The sequence below is a fragment of the Alexandromys fortis genome, unplaced genomic scaffold (genome assembly GCF_014885135.2).
Source record: "Alexandromys fortis isolate MF-2015 unplaced genomic scaffold, M_Fortis_MF-2015_v1.1 scaffold_0, whole genome shotgun sequence".
NCBI lineage: Eukaryota > Metazoa > Chordata > Mammalia > Rodentia > Cricetidae > Alexandromys > Alexandromys fortis.
Genome location: NW_026067949.1, coordinates 29,147,585 through 29,168,039, shown reverse-complemented (window position 1 = coordinate 29,168,039; position 20,455 = coordinate 29,147,585). Strand labels below are relative to the sequence as shown.

At 44.7% G+C, this 20,455-nt stretch overlaps 1 protein-coding gene across 6 annotated transcripts in view; it reads right to left on the bottom strand.

Annotated features, from left to right (window-relative positions):
* The window catches only part of Dcun1d4 (defective in cullin neddylation 1 domain containing 4), a 68,998-nt gene that overhangs the window by 27,551 nt on the left and 20,992 nt on the right, over nucleotides 1–20,455 (bottom strand). For 4 of the 6 annotated variants that reach the window (XM_050149935.1, XM_050149938.1, XM_050149939.1 and 1 more), the window contains 4 exons: nucleotides 18,252–18,322; nucleotides 18,041–18,080; nucleotides 9,500–9,614; nucleotides 6,782–6,873 (listed from right to left, as the gene is read on the bottom strand). In XM_050149935.1, the coding sequence (XP_050005892.1) occupies nucleotides 6,782–6,873; nucleotides 9,500–9,614; nucleotides 18,041–18,080; nucleotides 18,252–18,322 (318 nt within the window). The remainder of the gene's footprint in view (nucleotides 1–6,781; nucleotides 6,874–9,499; nucleotides 9,615–18,040; nucleotides 18,081–18,251; nucleotides 18,323–20,455) is intronic. The other 2 variants (XM_050149936.1, XM_050149937.1) reach the window with 2 other exon arrangements.

Genomic DNA, 20,455 nt, shown 5'->3' with positions numbered 1-20,455 from the left:
CGAGGGCAAAGGATCCACTTGAATTGGAGTCACAGGTGGTTAGGAGTAGCACATATGCTAGAAGTCATAATACACTGTGTGTCTCAGCCTGCCCTCCCTCTCAGTCCTTCTCTTTCTTCCCCAGATAACTCACTCAACCATTGAGAGTGAAACCAAACAATCTCCCCCAACTCCACCTGCAGGCCACATTAACCATGTTCACCGTGACTCCATGCAACGCTGGTTTTCTCCACTCGGGACACTGCATTCAAAAGTGCCAGCCATCTTTCCTTCCCCAAAAGCTCAAGAGCGAGACTTATTTATTCTTCCTACAACCTCAGAAAGTTTACTCAGTGAGTGAAGTAGTACTCTTAGTACCACAGAATCTCATTTTGCGCCTGGATCCAGTAAGCCGCTGAGTCCAGCAGAATCTACAATCTTCCTATGTCTGTATCAAGCGATGTTTATCAGACAAGTCACAGGACGTGCACTGTGGCGATGCTTGGGACTCAAAGGGGGCAGTGGTGCCTCAGCCCTGCACCTGCCAAGGCAGAACATCAGAGCAATGACTAAGCCACAGGAAAAGCACACAGTGCTGCTCTCCAAAGGATGGACCTGAGCATCCGAGGAAGCGCCTGCCACAAAGTCCTGCGTCACTTCCTGCCCAAGCTCAGCCTCTTCCTCTCAATCTCAACAAAGGAAAGCATGTTCTCGGTGCTGCCGTCTTCTCTCATAGACCCAGCTATACCAATTTGGGGCATATACCCAAAAGATGTTCAATCATACCACAAGGACACTTGCTCAATTATGTTAATAGCAGCTTTATTTGTAATATCCAGAACCTGGAAACAACCTAGATGGCCCTCAGCTACAATCCACAAGACTGTAGAGAGGCTAGGTAACAAGGAGGGCCCACAGGGTATGTATGGATTTCTCTGGGAAAAGGAAATCGAAGAGATCTCCTGAGCAGACTGGGGGCAGGTGGGGATGGGAACATGAAGGATGGGGCTGGGGCGGGATAGAGGGGAAGAGTAATAAAAGAGATGTCTTGACTGGGGTTGCATTTCGGAGTCAGGCAGAAACCTGGTGCAAGGAAAACTCCCATGAATCAGCAAGGATGTCCCCAGTTAAGACTCCTGGGGTCATCTTTTTTATGTTATTTTTTTCTGCATTCCTTAAAATTAAGGACCTCCAATCGGACACTACCATCCACATTCTTACAAAAATGATGGTTTTCAACTTATTAGCCTGCTAGCCACACTCGAAATGAACACTGTACAGAAATACTTGAACAGGAGCTTGTAGCTGGGTGTGGTAGCACAAGCTGAGGCACTCGAGAGACAAAGGCAGGTGGCTCTATGTTGAGTTAAAGGCCACCCTGGTCGAGATAGCAAGTTCCAGGACAGCCAGGGCCAACAAAAAAAGAACCCCCTACAAAAAAAGTTTGCAGTGATGACATAAATGACCCCAACTCTACAAACTCTTTGCATACACGATCATTGTATTAGCTACAAACACATGTCTGTGTATTATAAACTATGATTTCACCATATAGATTATAATGCTCAAGAATATATTCTGAATATTGTAAAACATAGCTTCTTAATACATATTACTTAAAATATACTCATCACTCTGCCATTTAACACGACTCTCAATCTAGTTGTGAGCAGACTGCTCGCTGGGAGTGTGCTGGCTAATTTTTATGTCAACTTGACACAGCCAGGGTCATTTGGGAAAAAGGAATCCTAAATGAGAAATGTCCCCATAGGACTGGCCTAGAGGCAAGTCTATAGAACATCTTCTTTAATGACTGAATGTGTGAAAACCTATCCACTAGGGTAAAGGCTAACAACTGAACTGTCACTTAAACCTGCTAGGAGAGGGAGAATCCATTTTCTCCAGAGTGACACTGGGTATTTGAGCCACTCCACGAGAGGCCTCATGCTCAGGAGTAACTAACTGACCAATATATAATGGACTCTACAAGTTTTTGTGGTTTTTCTTTTCCTTTCTTTCTTTCTTTCTTTTTTTTTTTTTTAGATGCTTTTATTTGGTTACAATTTGGTGTTTTGTTTTTTTGGGGGTGTGGTTTTATTTTTTTTCTTGGTTTTAAAAGATTTTATTGTTATATGGGGTTTTTTATTTTTGAGAAAGAACATAAAAGTTGCAGGGGAAGGATCTAGAAGGACTTGGAGAAGGGGAAGAATTATGGTCAAAATCTATTTAAATTTAAAAACTGTCTTAAATAATAAAAACTGTAATAAAGCAATATAATAAAATACATGATTAAACAAACACTAACATATTGAAATTGTACAAAACAAACAAGTAAAGAGCCCAAGAAAAGGCACAGGAAACAGAGACCCACTCATTGGCAGTCAGGAGTCCCATAAAAACACTAACTAGAAGCTGTAGCATACTCACAAAGGATGTGGTGCAGGCCCAGGCAGGCCCTGTGTGTGCTACTTCAGTCTCTGAGCTTACATGGGCTTTCTTCAAGCTGGCTTAAGAGGGCCTGGTTTTTCTGATGGTCTCCAACCCCTCTGCCTGTCTCCTCTTCCTCAGGGTTCCCTGAGACCCGAGGCCAGAGATTTGATAGACTTCCTGTTTAGACTGGATGTCCTAGGCTTCTAACTCTCTGCACATTGTCTGGCTGTGGTCTCTGCATTTGATCCTATCTGCTTCAGGAGGAAGCTATGAGTATAGCATGTTCCTTTTTTATTTTCTTTTTAAGAACAGTAGTACTTGTACCCTAGGTGTTTAGTCTCAAGTTCTCTGTCACACTAAGCAGTGTTAAGTGCATTCCGCCTCATGGAGTGGGCCTTAAATCAAATCATATACTAACTGGTTAATCCCACAGGCCTTGTGTATCTCTGCCCTAGTGTGTCCTTCAGGCAGGACATCATTGTCAGAGGGTTTGTGGCTGGATGGTGTTCTTGGTAGAATGCAGAGTACCTTCCTGTTCCAAAAATGCTAGAATGTAGGAGTGAAGGCTCTATGTAGGTACCAGCTTGACTTTTCCAGGTTCAATGTTAGGTGTTGTTTTGAGCAATGGGGCCTTGCTATCAGTTTGTGGAGAACATCTTACGGTTTTGCAACAGCCTGGGTTGTTTGGGGATTTCCATGAGACCCTTGTGGCCAACAACTCAATCAGATGCAATCTAATTACTGGACTGGGAGCTTCATCTGGTAACATGAGACAGCCAGTGGGCTTTGACTCCCCCATTGTTTGGCTACTTCATCTAGAGCGCCTTCATGTACGTATATATTTTAGGAAGCTTCTACTATGTTAGTTTGCATATTACCCCTCAAATGGCCCTGAGTTTTAGTTGTCTCTCTCTATTTCCTTCTAGCTCACTATGGGTGGTGCCACTCCTGGGCAGGTGGTCCTGTGTGCGGTAAGAAAGCAGGCTGAGCAAGCCGTACTCCATGGCCTCTGCATCAGTTCCTGCCTCCAGTCTCGCCTTGAGTGCCTATCCTGACTTCCCTCAGCGATGGATTGTAACCTGGAAGTTTTAAGCTCCTCCCCAAGTTGCTTTCAGTCATAATGTGTATCAACGCAAAAGAAACCCTAACAGAGGGATTTTGATGAAATTTTAGAATAAATCTATCAATTCATCTCTAGAGTAAGGTAATAAATAACTTTTGTCAAGCAAGGTTATGCCAAGAATACACTATTGGTTCGGGCAGGGTACTCTGAAAGTAGAGTCTGAGGGAGACAGGACAACATATATATCTGTACCTCCAATAAGAAGCTATGCATATCCTGGCTCACTAGGAGATGGAGACACACTGGGAATGACAGATTTGGAGAAAAGTCAAAAGCCAAGTGATGCCCCGACCCTTGCCCCTTTAAACAGGGCCTCTAACTAAACATACCTAACTATTTCTGATACCCCAAGACCATCACACGAGCATTCTCATGGCCACACAGGACATACCACTGTAGCAAAAGAAGCTCTCCTTGGGTCTCTTTGGTAGCTTTTAACCTATCTTCCAAAATCAGACGTTAGCATTTTTATAAATGCCCATGTCTCATGTGACCATCTCTTCTGGTCCCTAGTCCTGCTTTCACAAATCAAAGGACAAATACTACAGAACTTAACTCAAAATAACCTAAGAGCTTACAATCATGGCCTACAGAAATCACATGACCTACACGTGAGCTATACTGGAGTCCTGTTTAAAACAAAAACAAACACCTATGTTCTCTGATTTCTTACTTTCACATTGACTGTAATTTAGAGGACACCTGATAGATTGTTGATGTAAAATTGGCTATTTTCATTCTAATGAAAAGGTAAACATTTCCATTTTCAGATGGACTTGAAACTAAACACTGCCTCTGCCCTGGCCAATCCTGTTTTGACAAAGAGAACGGTTCCCAAATTAGAATGGGGAATGAGCCTACAACCAGACACAGTGAAGTCCCAGAGGACAGGGCTTATTCATCCAGCTTCTGGAATCACTAACTGGGTTTACACTGGCGTGGAAAGGTGAGAAACTCCACATCAGCGTGTGTTTAACCACGCTGGCTTTGGGCCGTGGGTGGAATGGGGGCTCTGGAAAGGACCAAAGGTCACCCCTATGTACCGCTCGACCTGAGGCCCTACCATGCCTCAAAGGCGGGGAGTCAGCATTTGTCCGCAGCTCAAACCAGCACATCTGCTCTTAGGTCACCCTCGTGGAGCCTCCTCCTACAGACATCCACAGCACACACCAAAGGCCACCGGGTGCCTCAGAGCCTGTGCCCAACCTGCACTCCAGTTCAGTGTCTGAGACAGTCAAATTGAACTGGGACTCGTGGTCGGTCATTCCCAATCTGAAGCCATTTTTCCAACTGATAAGGCACACAAGAAGAGAAGGCTAACAATGGGGAGTGAGGGCTAAGGGACTTAAATACACACATAAACTCATCCACACAAACTCTACAAGGATGAGTGACCACAAGGAACCTAAATAAGGTGTCTTTTATTTTTATTTCCAAAATGTCACCTTCTACAGTCAAAGAAAAGCAAGCAAAAAGGCAATTCCATCTTGCCCTCTTAAAAAAACAAAACAAAAACCACACACACACGCACATACATCAAAACTGCTGTGCTACTCTGCTAGGTTTTGTTTAAATTTCCATAATTTTATAACATATTTTCAAAGATATAAATGTGAATCAATATAGGTAATCAAAAGATCTTCCTAATGTATTAAGAATGCAGAACACCAGCTGGGCTACGGTGGTGCACACCTCTAATCCCAGCAGTTGGGAGGTGGAGGCAGGCAAGACCAGTCAGATCTACAGAGCAAGTACCAGGACAGCCAGGGCTGTTACACAGAGAAACCCTGTCTCAAAAAAAAAAAAAAAAAAAAAAAAAAAAAAAAAAAAAAAAAAATATAGAATATGTCTTCATCTACTCAGACCTTTTCCGAGCCCATGGAAACTGTCAACCACTTTTACATTAAATTAAACTTGTCTTCAAAGATTCATGTTCTAAGGAAGGCAGAAAATAGATACACTCTAATACCATGATGTGTCTTGCCCCAGTGTCCATGCCCTGCACACAAAATCCAGCTGGACCTAGAAAAGAGGAACTACTACAAGTACAGAGGTACTTCAACTTCACAAAAGCCCTACACGAGTGAACACTAAGAGTAGGGGCTATATCCTTTCAACCTGCCCTGTGCAGGTTCATACCCGAAAGAAACATGCTCTTCTCTCAGGGTACGCCTGCGAAGCCCAGGAGAGTCTGGTGCCCCGGATCAGTCTCTGTGGTGAGAAGAGCAAGACTCTCATGAGAGCAAAGAGTAGAGCTCAAGCAAGGGAAAACACAGATCCTAAATTGTATACCAAAGTCCTGTGGAAGACCGTAAGGTTGTTAACATAATTCCGGAGCCCCCAGCCCAGATTTCGTGGTCAGCAAATACGGTAAGAAGTGAAAAGAACAGTTACTATCAGAGGACAGCGGAGCCAGGCCTTGCATCCTGGAGACAACTGGGATGTTTTAAGGGCAGGCAGGAGGGGATAATGTCAGAGCATGGCACACATGAGCTGCTCTGCTTACTTCTAAGTAAGACAACCAGAGACACATGTCTGGAACCAAGACCCGTGATGGGAAAACGGCTAAGGGCAATGGCTAAGGGCTACTGAGACAGTCGAGGGGACCGTGCTGAAGTTCACCAGTCACGTTGGAAAGGACTAAAACACGGGGAGAAAGTTGAAAGGCCGAAAACCATACAGCCCGAACTTTGTCTGACCTTCCTCCCCTCCGTCAGCACCAGGCAGTGACCACAAGGCCAAGGCTGCCACCGAGCTGTCCAACTGGTGACGTAAACTGCAAAGAGGCAGCGAGATTCTGACACAAGAGTGCAAACAGTTTCTGTCAGGTGATCTTTTCAGAATAGAGGAACTGGATATAAGGAAATCCCAAGTTCAAAACAGCAAAGCTTACTTCAATGCTTAAACCAAATAGTTACCCATTATCAGTATTCTGACTAGACTTCGTAGCAATCCGAAGGGTTGCTCCTGAGTGTACTTCATCTTTTCAGTTCCTACCTAGGGTTCTGAATTCTTGAGTTTAGCTGCTGGCTATAAATAGGATATTTGGTGATTGGCTCCAACTATATCCCTTGCTTCTGTTCTGCCTCTATGCCCCACCCCCACACGAAGTCTCACACACACATACACACACACACACACACACACACACACAATTGGAAAAGTCCATTTCTAGAGTTCTGCAATCTCTTCTAAAACGGTTCCCGTTTTCCTAAGGATCGGCTTTACGCGTCACAGGTCATTACCTACCTGCATACTCATAAAACCACTCCAGACACCGCTTACTAGAGAAGGCTTCTTCGTCAGTCTTTATTCTCGTGGACTCATATTTCCTATACATGCTACAAATTGAAAAAGCAGTTTTACGTTATTGAAGACACTGAGTTCGGGTAGCAGGTACTTTCCATAGCAGGTTTTGGTATAAGCCAGACGTCTACTCACCCAGGATTTTAAATACATTTTAAAGGTTTTGCTTTTTCAAGCATAAGCAGTTTCATAACTATCTTAATATCTTAATAAAGAATTTAACAGTAAGGAATACAACTAACTTATCAACAACCAGTAAGAATAAAATATATTAGTTATTTGATAAACTTGCCTCACTAGAAGTTACTAGAGATGACTCAAAGTAAAACATGTCAAATAAAGCATTCATAAGGACCCTTAAAAAACACTAATTACTCCTATCTCTCCATTAAATTCTCCTGATTTCTGTGTTATGAAAATGGGGTTAAGCCCAGGCACAGACTAAGGAGGAACTTGTCAGTAGTCAGTTATTCCAGAAAACATTAAGCAAATAAAGGTAAACATCAACTCATGTCCAAGCTTCCAGAACAAAACTGATCCCGATGCGAGGCTTTAAAAAGTCTCTTGGGAGAGGGAGGACAGCTCCCCGGCTCCTGGGGCCCCATCCTAAGCCTGCTGGGCAGCCTGCGCTGGAGGCCTGGCTTTCGAAGCAGAGCAGCCTTCTGCAACTCAGGAGCCCCGCATCTCGTGACAGGCCTGAGGGGAGTGTCCCACACGGAGCAGGCAGGGGGCAGGAACTCAGGAACTTCAAGTGTGACTTGGCTACAAAATGTGTATATATTTTAACAAATCACATATATACAGACTTATTAACATTCGTGGATAATAATTTTTATTTATATAATAACATAAAGAGCATAGACAACTTTCCATTTTAGTAAATTTATTCATGAACACTGATCCGTGGCCTAGACAGTGACTGATTGCTGATCTCTGACAGAAATTCCAGCAGCTATCATGCTAGGATACCATGCTGGATGGTATTGAGTTATTAAGTTATTGAAACTACAAACCCTAAGTCTTCCTTCTCCTATGTAAATGCAGTGGATACCAACCAGGGGTTCAAAGAGAAAAGGACTGAGCATTCCTATCTTAGCTCCAAGCTGGTAATTCATCAAAAAACTGTAGTTCTCTCGAATAGCAGCACCAGGTAAGAATTCCCTAGAAATAAAACTTACCTAAGACCATACAATGGAAAAATAATGCAGCAGCTAAAACAAAACACTGGTGCCCATTATCACACAGACGAGCCTCCGAAACATCACGCTAACTGTAAGGAGTGAAACCCAGGCCACTGAGACAAGACGCCATCAAGGCGATCCCATAAGGTAGAAAGATGGTTGCCTGGGGCTGAGAGTGACTGGCTGGGACGGTGGAATGTCCATCACTGGATCGCAGTGACAGCTTATCCAACTCGGTGAACACTAGAAACAAACTGAATTATCCACTTAAAATGTAGCAACTTCACGGTATATAAACAAAGTTCTTAAAAGGCCAAGAATCAAACTCAAAGTTTCACGTGAACTGCTGCCAGCTTTTAAACTGGCTTCTTCATAGTCCATTAGTGTCACACCAAGTTATACTGAAAAAAATTATAGCACAGAATGCTACGAGTGTGAGAATTTATCGGTTCCCTGATGCAAGGTGCTTAGCCTCATAAACCTGAAAAGTACTGGCCAGAAGACAGCTGGTGGGGGCCTTAGGAACCCCTCTTCTGACAACAGTTAGTTATATCTCTGCTGAGATAGTAACTGTGGCATTACTTTCCTTTTCACTCTGTCTCTGCTCCTCCAACGGAGCTGTAACAAATGAACCAGCACAGCAAGAAAAGAAACAAAAATCATCCCAGTCCCTCTGTTTAAAGACGGAATGCAGCCCACTCGTGAAATGATGAAATGACCCAGAGTGGGAACGGGGAACAACTGAAAAAGGAGAAAAGACATGATTTGTCATGTGATTAAAGAAAAAGTTACTTATTAAGATCAAGGCAAAACAATAAAGATAGCTAAGAAAAACATTGAACAGTCTTTTGCATCATCATAGGTAACACGTGATTTGTCTGAATGTGATTTAAGTAGCCTTGTTTTTCCATTTTCATTAAATTCTCAGCAATATGAGAAGAAATTTCGAGTGGTTGGTGTGCTGGGTGGGTGAGGACACTCAGAACAGCTGCCTCGCTCTGGTCCTGTGGCTGTAGCTAGTGAGACCCTCTCCAAAGGACAGGCTTCCCCAGGCTCTGCCTTTCCCAGGCTCTGCCATCCAGGCGTCAATGTAAAGAAGCTGACACCATGCTGGTTACAGAGGATAATTGATTAAGATAAAATTAAAGGCCACACTTTAATTCCAGCACTCAGGAGGCAGAGGCAGGCTGATCTGTGAGTTCAAGGCCAGCCTGGTCTATAGGACAGCCAGGGCTACACAGAAAAATCCTGTCTTGAAAAACCAAAAAAGATAAAACTAATTTCTAAAAATTCAAATTGCCTGTTTTCTTTTTAAGTTCTACAAACCAAGACATATAATAAGCATCCTTAAATAACTGCACTTTGAAGCATCACCCACAGAAGCAAAGACTACTTCAGTCAGCACTTGCATTCACTGCATGAAGACCTGTAACCTCCATGCACACGCCCTGGACCTGGATGGACAGCCTCTGCACTCTACCTGTCATGCCTGCTTTTCTTGGCAGATAGGTCATCTCCAGAGGCAGGTCTTCTCTTTTTCCTTGGTGGCATCACTTTACTAAAGCAGTCTGAGGAACTGCAGGACCGCAGGCTTCCTAGGGAACAAAGTCACAAAGTCACACAACACAAAATTAAGGCACGGCACACACCACTTCCAAACAATGCCACTGCTAAATAACTAACCCCGGGGCCTGCCTACCCTGTGAGTGGTTAGATGGTATCAGTCAACACCATTACAGAGAGAAAATGACTTTTAGCCCCTCTTTGAGAAAACGGTCTATCAAGAAACAAACCTTGCCATTCCACAAGTGACTACTCCTACCAACCCACATTGCAACAGAAGTAAAAGGGAGCTTTACTGAAAAGATCGCACACAGAAGTCACTGAGATGCCCTGCTTCTTACGTGTCAACGCTCCTTCAAGACAAACTGTCTGGCCGACACATACACACACTTCATGCGGCAAGCAGACTAATCAGCACACCAGCACTAACACAGGCTTCAAGGGATGTTGAGGCGGGGGGACTGGGAGGGTGGACAGAAGTCAGACTTCAAAACAAAGTTTCATAGTAACTGGCCCTTGTTTCTGTCACTTGCAAAGGACTGCCAACTTCAGACAGAGCTTGTCTAACTGTAACTTAGAAAAGGACATGAAAATCTGACAATATTCAGTAATAGTGGGAATACACACACGCACACACACACACACACACACACACACACACACACACACGGTGCTGCCCGTCCTATTTTAACTCACCCCTAATGAAAAGGACTATGAAGGAAGGCACTACTGCCTCAGCAGAGGAAGGAAGGAGAGAAATGAAGTAAACGGTAAAATCTGGGCAGTCTCACTGCACACTGTTTTAAACCATCATTAGATGATATTAAATGCCCCATTTGGGCATAAGTGCCCCTAGACATGCCAATTAGTTCTCACAAGAACCCTGTGCATGATGGGCAATGACAGTTCTCTACATAACAGCTGGGAGGAACCACAGCGCAGGCTTTTGGTGACTTCCCACAGTCTCTAGAACCCCTGAGTTGAAAGGCTGTGGACATCCATCTGGAAGCACGCTAGGCTTGGCAATCTGCACTTGATGGACTGGGCAACTGCTGGCCTAGTTTAGGCCTCTTCTTCATTTATCATTTGAAGAATGGGAAAGGTGTTCTCTCTCTTTGGCCCTCTCAGAATTTTCTTACGAATGAACACCCATTCAACAAACACCCGATGGCACACACTATGTGTAGGTGTGTGCAGATGAAGGGTAGGGAACTAGTGGTCGGTGACACAGCCACTATCAGTCACTATCAGCCTCAAGCTCTATAACTCCTAGCCCTAGGGAGTGCAGCCATCAAAGGGCTAAGAAAGAAAGGTAACGGCCTCTATGATGTCCCAGAAGCCAGAGGAGAGTCTGGGGTGCGGGAGTGGCTCCAGGCCACATAGGGACCAGGGCGCGAGGAACAAAGGCCCAAGCTACATTTGGATTGAGGTCAGATCACAGTCAACTGGGAGGCTTGAGAGACAGGGCAAGTGTGGTCAGCAGCCCAAATCACAACCTGCTGTGAGCAGTGGTGAGCTGGAACCAAACCCCACTTTTAGGTTTCTACCATCCCGCTGCACTTCCTTGGTGATATGCTTCCAGGGTCCCAAAGGGACTCAAGCCCAGAGCTGGAACTGCACAGTCCCTGGGCATCAGAGTCCGCTTGCTCCCTCAGTCTAGAACCTGATATCCAGGAGGCTTAGGCATATCACACCCAGAAACCCTGCCTGGAGCCTAACTACATCTTCTGTCCAAGAGTGGAAGGTTCCTCAGAGACACAGAGTTCTTTCTACCTCTCACAATGGCAGTAGAGAAGAGGGAAAGAGCGGGGATGGGGAGGGGGAGGGTGGAGAGAGGGTGCCTACCACCCCACACACTCATTCACCATCCCTACAGGTAAGTGTCCTGGTCACAAACCACACTAATGTACTCCAGCATTTAAACACTGCAGTGTCCTGAGCTCCTGCAGACGATCAGCATGTATAATGATGCTATCCTTGCTCACTAATGCCTCGGGTAGGCCTGCAGAAGGAAAATGTTGGCACTACCTAGTCATGGATCCCGAAACAGTGTCCAGAACTGAGACGTGCCTGCCACTGCAAGCGGGCTTCAGCCACCCTAGATACAGACACACCAGAGGGACAGACAGTTCCTTCCAAGAGCATCGGGGCTGGCAGCAGTCTCTCTCCCACAGTATTTACAGAACACAGGAAAAGGCACTTATCTCCTCAGTCCATGAGAAATGAGCACTTGAAAATAATGTCTCCTCTAATAAAAGGTAATTTACTAGCTCCTTCAACACCGGCTTCTTTAGAAACAGCAGCACCAAGTCTGCTTTCACCAACAGGGCATCTTGGGTAAGCACACAAACACCTTACATCAACTAATTTTCTTACCAAGCACTGCTTTCTTCTATAAGTTTCATGCATCAATATCTCATATCTGTGTAGACCTTACTCATGTTCTCGAGTTTGGAACCTTACTTTATTCAACACTTTTCTCTCCTAGTTAAGAGACAGACATGATTTTTCCCCCAATCTTCTGTTCTAAGTATTGGCATAGTAACCGTTACCGGCCATTTTCCACAAATAAGCCATGTCAACCCTCTCCAATGACAACAGTCTGCCCCTGCATAGCTGCTTCACAGCATAGGTGGGGAGGACACAGACCCAGAGAGAACTTTCCAGGTTACAGGAAAAGCAGTGTTTTGCATGTTTACTTACAAGAACAATTTCCCAACAAGACCTGAGTCAACAACATACACAGGTTTTGCTGCACACCTGCTTCCGGCCTCCTCTGCTCCTTCTCTTGCTTCTCTTGCCCAGCAGAGCACAGCCAAGAGAACCTACGAGGACTTTGCAAAGCGCACAGGCACGCGTGCATCTTGGGCAGGAGTGGTCAATGCCTATCACCTCAGACTGCACACAACACTCAGGAGGCTAAGGCAGAAAGGTTGCAAGACCAACACTAGCTACCTAAGAGAGTTCAAGGCCAATTGAGCTGAAGATCAAGACACTGTGTCAAAACAACAACAAGAACACAGGAAAGGAAAAAGGTACATCTTTCTTTGTAGTTTCTTTTTAGGTTCATTCATCTATATAATTTATGATAGTAAAGAAATACTTTATTGAGTTCCCCAGACAATGAAGTATTTACTGAATAAATGTGTTCCTACAATATGCACAAATCAAGCTGCCTAAAATCAGAACTTTTCCAGATACCTGGAACACCCATGATAGATAACGCACCATCACGTCTGACTCGTCTCCCATTCATCAGCAAAGCTAACTTCACGTTTACTGGCAATCCAGTGCTTCTTAAAATAAATCCTTAAGTCTAAATGAGTGATCTACAAGTTTAATTCATTTATCTCAATAAATTTAGGCTCCGAAGCTTAAATATATACTTCACCTTAATTTAACTATATCTTTACAGAAATAAAATAAAAAGTATATAATACAGTCAAGAACTCCTATGGCCTCTTTGCTACAGTCCACCTGGCATTTCAGGTAGGGGACTCAAGGCCACAGCTCTGCGGCTCTCAGTCACAGAGCACTCTCTGCCTGGCAGCGCGGTCTCCTGACCTCACACAAGCCAGGCAGATGTTCTACTCAGACCAGCACACCAGCTCTTGAGCTTTCCAAACAGGGTCAGGCTGGCTTTGAACCCTGGATCCTTCTGCCTCAGCCTCCAGAAAGCTAAAACTACAGATACAAGTTTCTTCTAAATGGTATGGCATTAAGATAATCATTAAAGATACAATGAAAATAAAATTCAGGGCCAGCAAGATGGTGCATCCAGTAAAGGGATTTGTCACGAAAACTCGGCAACCTGAGTCTGATTCCCCCAAATTCACATAAAGGTGGAAAAAAGATTTGAACCTATTCCAGGAAGTTCTCTGGCCTCCACACATACACCTTATACACACACACACACACACACACACACACATTCACACACTGCACACCACATATACACACTTCACACATACATACACATACCACACACACACACTACACACAACTTTAAAATCCAATCGTATATAAAGGTTTTTACCTGAATGTTCTGATTCATTTTGGGGGGATTAGTATTTTAAGAGAACAAGTTATTTTTTATCTTTTCATTTAAGTCAATTAATATAGTCTTTCTTCCCATATTAAACAGTTTAAAATACTATTGACATTTTTCAATAGGTCTATTTTAGTATTGTCCCAGAAAATCAAGTTTTAAAGGCTACTTGAAGTCACCTGGATCATCTATCCACCTTGCTGCTTTCCTAACAGTTTAAGTTGGCTTGCTACTCTGAACTGAGCAGGTCCTTCCCCCTTCGTGCGATCATATATATATTACTTGATCATATATATTACTTGACCGGCCTCAGCAAGAGTCCCTGCTAGAGTTAATCTCTTATAAGATCCACCAACTCATGGGCCCAATTACTAGTCCTCCCATACATCCCCAAAGGAGGCAAAGGCTGTTTCTGACTTGTTCAAACTTGTTCAAACATGTTCAAAACTCAATCTGCCTTGTTCACGCTGGTGAGCCTGCTGTCCCACGGCACTGTCTCATGTCCCAACACTGCACGCAGCTCACTCTGCCCCAACAAGTGTTCCCATGAAGTTTGCTGCGCTGCCCACTCAATGTCAGAGACTTCGCAGTGTCAGCAGGCAAATACATAGACACCTCACCAGTACCTAGGACTTTATTTCACTTTCTTGAACATATGGGTGAATTACCTGTTCAAATAAAACTAGTATTTTTTTTTTCTTTTAAGTTTTCCAAGACAGGGTTTCTCTGTAGCTTTGAAGCCTGTCCTGGAACTCGCGCCGTAGACCAGGCTGGCCTCTAACTCACAGAGATCTGCCTGCCGCTGCCTCCCAAGGGCTGGGATTAAGGGCGTGCGCCCCCACCGCCTGGCAAAACTGGCAATTTTTAAAAGAACAAAATTTCCTGCTATTTATGACAAACGAAATTCCTTTCCTTTTATCTCTAAGGAACCCTGACTCTGGCGCACATAATCACTTTTCTGACTTGCTCCCCGCTCTGTTTGTTGTTGTTGTTGTTAATTCAATTCTCTATTTCAGAGCTACTCTTCCTCATCCTCACCTCCCTAGCTCCCTTGTGGAAGAGCAGAAGCACGAGGCAGGGGATGAGATGCCCCACCTTCTGGCATGGTCTTGGCTCTCCCGCACACAATGCTTATGGTATGGTAGGTGCTCAGACTCCTATTGGGCCAAGACATTCAAAGAAACAACACACTCGCTCGTCTCCAAGCCTCTCTCATTTTCCACTCTAAGTTTTACAGTGTATGCTGTAGAGTAGGAGACACAACAGATGCCATGGCCAGATGTGGAACTCTGGTGACAGACTAGTAAACAAGCCCTGGTCCAGGGATATGATTTGATGGGTAAAGTGCTTGTCCTACAAATATGAGGACCCGAGTTTGATTGCCAACACCCACATAAAAAGATGACCACAGTGGCACGTGCCTGTAACCTTTGCCCCAGGGGAACAGATAGACAGGCAAATCTGGGTGTTTGCTGGCCAACCAAGGCTCGCCAAAACCAGTGGGCTCAAGATTCAGTGAGACATCCTATTTTTAAAAATAGGGTACAGAGCTGGGCAGTGGTGGCGCACGCCTTTAATCCCAGCACTCGGGAGGTAGAGGCAGAAGGATCTCTGTGAGTTCGAGGCCAGCCTGGTCTACAAGAGCTAGTTCCAGGACAGGCTCCAAAGCTACAAAGAAACCCTGTCTCAAAAGAAAAAAAAAATGGGTAGAGAAGCTAGTTATGACATCTTGATGTCAACCTCTGGCCCCTCCATGCACACCCACATGGTGTACCATGTATACATCTGTACACATACATATACCATATATATATATATACATACACACATACCATATATATATACACACACTATAGCATACACATACAAGCATACACACAAAAACCTATGAGCATATATACTCCATGAGCACACACACACATGCACAGAGTATACACACACACACCATGAGCACCAACCAACACTGTCCAGGCCCTCAGACACAGCTGGGGACCAGAACCAAATACTCTTTCCTCCGTCGCCTTCCTTAATTGAAACCTACAGCTATTATATTGTCATTTTTAAGTTGAACATTTAGATATGAAATTTCCATAGTAACCATTACTCATTTAAATCTAAACTCCAAAATTAACTATATAATATTCAGAAATCAGAAATGTGTTGTTACCATAGCTAAGACAATCTTAGAGTCTTACTAATACAAAATCTTATTTTAAAAACTAAAACACCAACAACAACTGTTAAGTCAAAAAAAATCTTCATGACCACCAACAGCTTCAAGTAGAAAGCTGTGTTTCTTTCCTTAATTATGAACTTGACCCTGGAGATATTATTCCAGTATTACTGAAAATAGCTGAGAGTTAAACCCAAGCACAAACGCTCATCAGGAGGCTGGAGAACATATGATATGTCCATGAATTGGACAATTAAGCAGCAATTTCAAAAGAGAACATATCCTTTTATAACGTGCTACTGAAAATGTTTGCCCCTGACCTCCTCAACACACCTGGCACAGTCTGTTCCCCATCCCATTCTCCCCTGCCTGGTCTAATTGGGGATGCAGAGAGAGGAACCTGAGCAGAGAGAGAGACCAGCTACTCTGAGATGCCTCCCTCCCCAGCAGAGCAGGAAGCCTGTCTCCATCATGGGCTGGTGTACAGTACACAGCAGGTGTGTCTGTCTGGACCCAGGGAGTAGTGTAAAGTCAGTGCACTCCAACAGACTATTTCTTCAAGCTCCTTCCTATGCTTAAATTTCAATCGGCTCTGAATCAATCTGGAAGGATGATGTGGGTAAGGTCTACATGCCAACAATACCATTAAATGAAAAATTAAATACCGTGGATGTTTCAAAAAACACAAACATGTATACATGCATAAAAACATCTGGGGAGAAACAACATTCAACAGAGGACTAGGGAAAGAGGTAGACTCGGAAATCCAAAGCCAACAAGTTCCATGCCACTCACTTTGGGGCCATTCAAATTTCTTTAACAAGCTCTGGCCTGAAGGTGACCCTCTGAAATTCAAATGCTGACATCCACTTCCCAGGGTACTGGGATGGAGAGCTGGGGTCTTTGGGGCTGACTGGATCATGAGCTGAAACCCTGACGACTGAGAACCGCCTCATGAAAAGATCCTACAAGGCGCCTCTTCTCCGAACATAGAACACAGCAAAAGGCCACCAGGGGGAACAGCAATCTGCTGCCTGCCTCTCCAGCCTCTAGAACCGAGAGTCATACATGACTATAAGTCACTAGCTCTCCAGCCTCTAATGAGAGTCATACCTGACTGTAAGTCACTAGCTCTCCAGCCTCTAACGAGAGTCATACATGACTATAAGTCACTAACTCTTGGGTATTCTGTCTCAGCAGCCTGAATCCACAAACCTAGAACTGTAGTAATTTTTCCATTTTACAATAGATTTTAATCATTTCTGCCACAAATTTTGTAGTTCACATGCATGTTCCTGGTCTTTAGCTTAGAGAAGTGGTTCTCAGGGGACAGCGCCCTGGTCAGTTGCGTCATGGGCTGGGTGCCGGTCAGCTGGGCAAACATTGAGCCCATACCCCAAACTTACAGAAGAGGCTGCAGTGAGGAGAGCATGATGCTACTTCCTCCTTCAGAACCACAGTCTAGAGAACAACTTTAAGAAGCAGGTGCTCACTTTCCCATTCAGGAACCCTCAGTGTTAGGTCTCAAACCCAGGACAAAAGGCTGAGGTGCCTATTAAAGTGGCCACCGGGTTCTCCCTGCATCCCTTGGGCCCTGAATCCACTGTCACACCCTACCCTACCCTCCCTACCCTAAACTTCTCCAGCCCAGAGACTGGGCTGGGCTGTCCTTCCCTCAGCTGCTCTTTCCTCCATAACCTCCCTTTGTTGGCCTGTTGCCCTCTTGGCCACTGCTCCTGGCTCCCCTCTGTCCCTCTTCCTCCCTCCTCTGCTGTGATGGCCCACTTCAGTCAGCTGGTCACTCTGGACCCTTCCAGATGCCTCTGGCTATGCTCTCCCTCTTATCTACAGTAAACCTTCTCCCTGACCATACCCAGGAGCAGTCATTCTCGCAGGACCTCCACAGGACACAAACACCTCTGCTGTGCAACTGAAGAACTTTGGGCTGCGTTACCAGCGCCTTTCAGAGTGAGCAAAGGGACTGCTCCTGAAACCTACAAAGAATCTTCAGGCCCTCTGAGGAAATGGGAGCGCTAACACAACCCAGAGCTTGGAGACAGATTCCCTGCTGGGAAGGCGCTGTCATATGGCTGCCTTTTCACCTGGGGTCCTCAACAGTGACGACGTGTAACACGAGGGCACTAGGTGGATCACTCAAAGCCTCTGTGGCCACAGCTTCCCTTTCGCCATGATTCCTCAGCATCCTCACTTAAAAAGTCAGTAGTGTTTGCATTTACCTGTTTGGTGATCGTCTTGGCCAACGTCTTCTGTCAGATTCTGTAAGAAACATGATCATTAACACCAAGAAACTGCAGACCCTACAGCAAGCACGAAAACTCAGTATTCTCATAAGCGATTGACAGCCAGAGCGTACATTCTTTTATCAAAAGCGTTTGCACCAAGCGGCCACATCAAAGCTGGCAACTGTATCTTTAAAGACTGACTTACTAGCTTGTTAAGGGTATGGTAGATCTTATGAATGTTTGCCAGTGTTGAGAGATGAGAGTTCAGCTGAAAGTCTTTAAAAGAAAAGGGAGAAAAGAAATCAGTGTTAGCTGGTTCTCAGACAGTAAGAAATTTCAAAAGCTCAAAAGTAAACTTAAGCAGTTGTTTCGGTGCCTCGAGTAGCAGGATACTTAGAGGTAAACAACAAATTCAACTACTGACTCAAGTCCCCAGAACCAGCTCTGACCACACAGTCCCATCTGCAACCAAACGCTAACAGTCATGGGAGTTCATGTCAGCTCTAAGGTACAAAGAGAATACTGCAGGAGCTGCGACATCCTGCCAGCAGCCAACCTGCATTTCCCTGGAAGATATAAATAATATCAGGAACTCAAAGGAGCCATGCTAATCGAAAATGGCTCAGATCTCCAAGGAAATGGGCTCGCTTTCCCATCCTTCCCCGGAATTTTGTTATGATAAGCACACTCGCAGCCAGAAAAATGACAGAATGGTGTCCCAATATTTGGCACTTTGCAACCTTACAGCATATTTCTTCTGTGGCTGATTATACAGTACTATCTGTCACAGGCATTACCCCTCCACCTCCCTTAAACACATGGAGAAAGAACGGCCTTATGGGGGGGGAGGTTCCAGAACACAGGTGGTGTGCAGTGACCTGCAGGCCCCACAACAGGAGAGAACGCCACAGATTGAACAGTCACACTTCTGAGGAAGCAGTCCCCAAGCTAAGGAGCATCCATGTGCCTCCTCTAACCACTTCGGGACTGCACGCTAGGACGGGCACGAGAAACTCCAGCACAGAACAATTGCAGCGCACTGCCAGGCTTTGAAATCTCCCACGTCAAACGTTTGCAGTAGATCCTGACCTAGCATGTATGAAGCCCCAGGTCAATCCCTAGCATCACACACATGCAGACAAGATTTATAAAGTATGTCCACATATGCAGCCTACAGAAAGCAGCTGAAAGGTTATTAATAACTTGATATTTGAAAAAGTATCAGTAAGTATTTTTATATTTTATAAATAGCAGGATTAACACTAATTCCATTTCTTTCCAATCACACGTGTTAGATCAAAAGCGGCCTAGAAGAGGCCCTCTCGGGGTCACACCATTCTAAGTCACCTCACCGTTAGCACTGAGGGTCAGATGTGACCCTGTGAGCTGTCTGCTGGGTTGGACCCATGGGCTGCTACTCTCCATCTGTCAAAAAGGCTCCCTTGCCCTAGGAATCCCTTCACGGGCAGCCCTGCAGGGCTGGGAGCCAGGCAACAAGATGTCCCTGACATGCACAGGGGGACACAAGAACAGCCCACAAATCCTTCTCTTCCTACTCCACACCCATCTTCTCCCCTCTACACTCAACCCAGTCGACAGGGGTGTAAGCCAAAAGCAACACTGTGCTTCATATCCCGACCATGGGGTCTAGAAATTGGTCCAAATCGCCAGCCCACCGGTTTTAGTTAAAACAAGTTACCATGTCTAGTGCTATAACAATGAAACCAAGCAACTGGCTGTCTACACAATACCTTCACAAGGCCCCAACCACAATGCCTGGAATACTCAATTAAAACTACCAACTCCACACCAAGCAACCATAGGAAATAGTTTCTATTTACGTAGGTATAACTCCAAAGACCTATCAAAGACCCCGAAGTCAGAACTCTGTGACTGCGGCAAGGGGCCTGACACCTCTCCACAACCTGTAACAGCATGGATACGCACAGAAGTATAGACAGACAGACACAGCGGTGTGGTGGCAGGAAATCTCCACACAGAGAAAGACACAGGAATGCTTACAACTAGAGTCTATGTAAGTCAAGAAAAGGTTCCATTTCACAAGTCACATGCCTTGTCAAGTATCCATTTCCATACCCAATTCCTACCACAACCGCTAGGTTGTCACTGCATTGAAAAAGGCAAAGGAAAAACAGATGAAACCAATAACACCAATAGTCCTTTAGTTTCATAGCGTAAGTTAAGAAGACATGAATTTAGCAGGAAAAAAATAGCAATAAAAGATAAATTCACAGAGGTTAAGAGATACTGGATTTATGGTTCATCTGTTCCAAGCTCAGGGCAAGTAATAGACCTTGAAATCTAAAATAGATTTCACATCCTTAAGGCAGAGATGTCAGGGTAAAGATCAAACGCTTTACAGAGAATAAATTCAGGAAAGCACTAACA